The sequence below is a fragment of the Sprattus sprattus genome, assembly GCF_963457725.1.
Source record: "Sprattus sprattus genome assembly, chromosome: 17".
NCBI classification, from domain to species: Eukaryota; Metazoa; Chordata; class Actinopteri; order Clupeiformes; family Clupeidae; genus Sprattus; species Sprattus sprattus.
The window spans coordinates 23,937,347-23,942,346 of record NC_137915.1 but is presented as its reverse complement, the minus strand read 5'-3'; the positions used below and the strand labels follow the sequence as shown (position 1 = coordinate 23,942,346).

Below are 5,000 nucleotides of genomic sequence, written 5' to 3'. Positions count from 1 at the left end.
GATGATGAAGATGCTGCCCGCCCCCTCCCCGCTCAGGATGTAGCGCACCGAGCCGTCCCCTTTGTCTGAGTTCGAGTGGAGCTGGAGGAGGGGGGGGGGGGGGGGGGGAGGTGAAGAGAGTAAGAGAGAAAGAGACAGAGAGAGAGAGAATGAGAGAAAGAGAAAGAGAGTGAGGAGGGAATAGAATAGAGGTTGGATCATAAGAGAAGAGCGAGAGAGATGATGATGGAGAGGAAAAAGGAAAGGTAGAAAGAGATAGTGACAGAGAAAGAAACAAGAAAGTTACTACAAATGACAGTGACAAATGGGTCCTATGGTGGGTAAGGCTCAGGGCCTTGTGGGGACTAACATGTCTCTATGAAGAGGATTGCCCCTGGAGGGTGAGAGAGTAACACACATTCGTAGGAAATGGAAGTGGAAAGTGTTTAGTTCTCAGAATGGGATTTCTGTAGGTGAGGTGAAAGGTAACTGGTAACTTTGAGTAACAAGTTGTCAGCTGTGCAGATTCAACCGATTAAACACCTACTTCTAAATGCTCTCTGTGCTTCTAGTTCATTACTTTTCTGGTTCCTGTTGGCTAAAAGCTAAGTTAAGGCAATATTACCCCAATGAGATGTGAGCTGGTGGTCAGAGCAATTAAGTATTGCTAACATGTTAACACTGCACTGTAAACCTGAACAGGTTCAGAGAACTCAAAACTTTTGATGTAACCGATTACATAAGAAAAGTTGAGTACATATATAATTTTTTTTAAGTAAACTTAACTCAAATTGTTTTTGAAAGGGTATCTTCCTTACGTTCCAACTTCTTGCGCAAGCTCTTACTATAGAGAGAACTGTCATTGGTCGACCGCCTTCCCAGTGTTGCCACTGCATTTAAATTTACATCTGTGATTTAGCAGACGCTTTTATCCAAAGCGATTGACAAGGAATTTTGCATTTATAGACCATGAGCAGTTTAGGGGTTCACACTTATACACTTGGTAAGGAGGATTGGGGAATCGAACTAGCAACCTTCCAACCTCTGGATACTAAACGACTCCTCTACCTTAAGTCTGCTGTGTCCGTCTCTCATCACAAGAGCTTTGCAATGGTGTTCTCAGCGACGTTAATGACGTCAGATACTAACATTTTTTTGAGTTATCAGGCATTGTTAACTCAAACAAATACATTCCAATACAATTAAAACGTCTGCACTTGCTCAGAAAACTAATACATTTTAAGTTGGGTCAACTAAATACCAGGTTTTAAGTACTGAATACATAATGTTAATGAGTTAGTAGAACTGTCTGGGTTTACAGTGTGTGTTAAAGCCCTCAAACATCTGGCCATCAGTGTTTTGTCTAAATAGTTTAGGTTATTCATAGTGATATAACACGGCAAATCCAAGTTCAAGGAAAGCAGACAGCTTACAAAAATACAACAAAGCAAGATTGAAACGTCCTTGAGGAAACCTCAAGAGAACGTATTCATTTATAAAATACACACACACTGATGCCATCAAGGCCTCAGAAGGATTCTTCCTCTTGGATTTAGGATTATTCAACCTAAAATGTACTGAGAACAATCTGACAAAATGTTCTTTGACTGAACGAATTTGAATTTATCTAAGGTTTTAAGTTTTAAGGGAGTCTACCATTGCAAAGAATCCTTTTCAGTCCTCGAGGGGTCCTTGTTACATAAAGCTTTCCATAAGGACGTCTAGCTTTGTGAGACATTCTAGAACCTTCCGTTCTTAGAGGGCAGCTCTGTCCAGCCTTAGCACCATATGCTTTCGTGTAGGCAGAATTTTTTTTCTTCTAATGTGTCCTGGGAGTAACTGCACAGTTTAACAATTCTTCAAACATGCTTTGAGGAACTATTTAATACTTGGTAAGATATAAGTTATATTGTGGTCAAAGGGTAGAACATAAGGTTATTTCATTTTATGGACCTGTGGGCTTTATGCAATTTCCATAGAGAGCAAGAGAGGCCATATAAGACTTTCTGGTATATTTTGTACAACCGAATGGCAGAGGGAAAGAGAGGGAGAGATAGAAAGAGAGATAAAGAGAGAGATAGAGAGAGACAGAGAGATATAGAGAGAGCGATAGAGAGAGAGAGAAAGAGAGAGATAGAGAGAGAGAGAGAAAGAGAGAGAGATAGAGAGATAACAAAATATATTCAGAGAGAGATAGATAGAGAGAGAGAGAGAGAGAGAGAGAGAGAGAGAGAATGTTGCACTGCAGTACTAGCTGCTGCAGGATCAATAAATCCCTCAATAAATAATCAGGATTCATTTATTATTCAGATTCAGGGGCCACCGCCTCTACACCCCGGTCATCACTCAGAGCCGAGCAGGCGCCATATCTTTACTCGTGCTGGGAAGAAGTGGGGAGTTAGAGGAGGAGTGGGAGCAAGAGATGGAAGGAAGTGAAGATTCTGAGGAGGAGTGGGAGGAGGAGATCGACAAGGTGTTTTTTTCCCTCCTCCTTCCACATAGAGAGAGCTGGGAGAACAGTTACCTCCTCAACAAGGAGAACATACAGCTCAAGATGGATATTAGACACGGCGTTACACATTCACATCACATATCCAGTGGAGAGAGAACCAAGAGCTGTCGACTTTATAATTTACTTGCGTGAAGTGCAAGCAAAGGCGCCCAGGACGTTGAGCTTTTGCCTGGCGTGCAAGTGCTTTTGGAAAGGAAGGCAGCTAAGATCAGAAGCAAAAAAAAATTAAAAGAGAGGAAGAGAGAAAGAGAGAGAGAGAGAGAGAGAGAGAGAGAGAGAGAGAGAGAGAGAGAGAGAGAGAAAGAGAGAGAGAGCTGGAAGCGGAGATTCTCCTGTAATTGATGGAAAGAGAATTAGCCCCCAGCTGTTGGAGATGCTTACACCCCATCTGAGAGCATTTCTGCTTCTACTCCATCCTCAAAGACTGCACCAAACCCGGAACTCTGAGCATCAACAAACTTCTTCTGATTGTGTTGAAATCAAAGGCACGGCAGGATGGAACCGTTTTTCCAATACATATTTAATGGCTCTTACTACAGCTGAAATACAAACCCCAAATAAATACAGCTTTGAAGGCGAGGCCTAATAGAGCCTGTACACGCAGAGAAGCTTCTGGTATTAATAATACAGAATAGTACTTACACATCATGTAAATATATACCGCCCAGCAGGTAAATTAATAATGCATGTTCTGATTTCCATTTGTTGAGCTTTAGCCGTGATGATTCTTTAATCACAAAATGTATATGCCATTAAAAGTGATAACCATTATGTATGTACATGTCCTTAAAAGTATACATTAAATATGGATCATATTTGTTTAACCATGTGATTTGTTCAGTATAATAATCCGTTTTATTGTGCATAAATTGGTAAATTGCATAATGTATAATCCTCTTGAGAAGTGGCGTCTGGAGGCTAATATGGTCTTTAGCTATGGCTGTCTTCTGTGCGAGCACAGCACGCACCTTGAGACACCCGTCGTAAGCCTGACTGCTTGTCTGACAAGCCGGGAGGACAGACAGGCACCAAGGCGCCTTGTTGAATGGAACCCCGCAATGCGTCCTGCAGTCACCCTCCAGTGATCGTGTGATTTACGCGCGCACACTCTCTTCCATTTTAGATCAATGGAGCCCTCTTGCTGCCTCTGAAATGAGTGAGGAAACAGAAACTGTGACAACGTTGGCTGTCTGTTGTCTGAACTGGAATTGAGGAGTATTTTTTTTTTTTGTCCTGCGAATCGGACCGATTTAAGCAGTTTGAACTTGGAGGGCAGCCCTAATACACACATCGACATGGATAAAAAATGAATTGATAATTAAAACAGGCGCTGGTTAATTACGGGTGTCGGTGATCCCCGCACAGGTAAACAGAAGGCCGCCTGCACGCTCGGTAATTAGGACGAGAATTCAGGGTCGTCACAAAGCCACTTGTATTTAATCGCAGAGTTGTTAATGAGACGTGTGCGATTAAATGAACACACACTGGGAATTCTGGGGGATTAGAGACCAAACATGCATGAAGAATTTCTCTTTATTTATTCTTTATGATGGGCTGGAAAATGCACAAGGTGCCATCAGTTTTTTGTGTGCATGCGTGTGTGAGTGTGTGTGTGTGTGTGTGTGTGTGTGTGTGTGTGTGTGTGTGTGTGTGTGTGTGTGTGTGTGTGTGTGTGTGTGTGTGAGTGTGTGTGTGTGTGATGGCAAACAAAAGCTTCAGTGAATAAGCAACACATAATCTCAACATTTAACCAGCAAACAGATGCCACTTCATTAAGTAAAACGGTGTCAACATAGCACCCACGCACTCAACAGTGTTTCTCGCTCCGAATATTTTCTAAACCGTGAGGAAACTAATCCCCCTCTTCTCAGGGATCTCCATGCTGTCATTGCAGCAGCAGCACTAGTCCCGGCCCAGCCCTGCCTCGCCCTGTCGGAAGGCCCGTAAATTGTACTTAACCTGCAGTCAGGCTGCTAATTCGCCCATTGACTTCTGTCGAGGTGGGCTCATATATCATGTTCCGCCCATGGGCCCTTAACGCGACCCGAGACCATGGCAGACCCTGAGCCAGAACCTGAGGTTACCGTCACAGACCCACTGAGCACAAGACTGATGGAGGGGACACGCTCACAGCAACCGAACGCAGACACGCTCCCAGCAACAGAACGCAGCAGCACTACTACTCACACTTGCATCCTGATTAAGGGAATGTAGTGCCGGCTGAGAAGCTGTTCAATTGTTATAAATATTTAAATAAATAAATAAATAATTTCAGCATGCCAACCAAGATGCCTCGGAGATAGATTGCTTTGCAAAGCGTATCCGGGGGTGGTACTTGAAGCGCAAATGCATCTGTCTCTCCAAGCCACGTGTGAAAACACAACTCAGCTCATTGATGTCACAGCATACAGTCACGAACACTAACAATACTTGAAGGCTATCCTTTATATGGCTGTATATGGAATATGCACTTCATGTAACAGGTGTCTTTTAGAAACAGTATGGATTC

The 5,000-nt window shown here is 43.0% G+C and overlaps 1 protein-coding gene across 1 annotated transcript in view; it reads right to left on the bottom strand.

The window, feature by feature from the left end:
* The window catches only part of LOC308378558 (cadherin-18-like), a gene marked incomplete at both ends in the record, with an annotated part of 113,313 nt that overhangs the window by 92,750 nt on the left and 15,563 nt on the right, over positions 1-5,000 (bottom strand). Inside the window, one exon of the mRNA XM_080855499.1 lies at positions 1-81. This exon is cut by the window's left edge and continues 214 nt beyond it. Within this exon, the coding sequence (XP_080711625.1) occupies positions 1-81 (81 nt within the window). The remainder of the gene's footprint in view (positions 82-5,000) is intronic.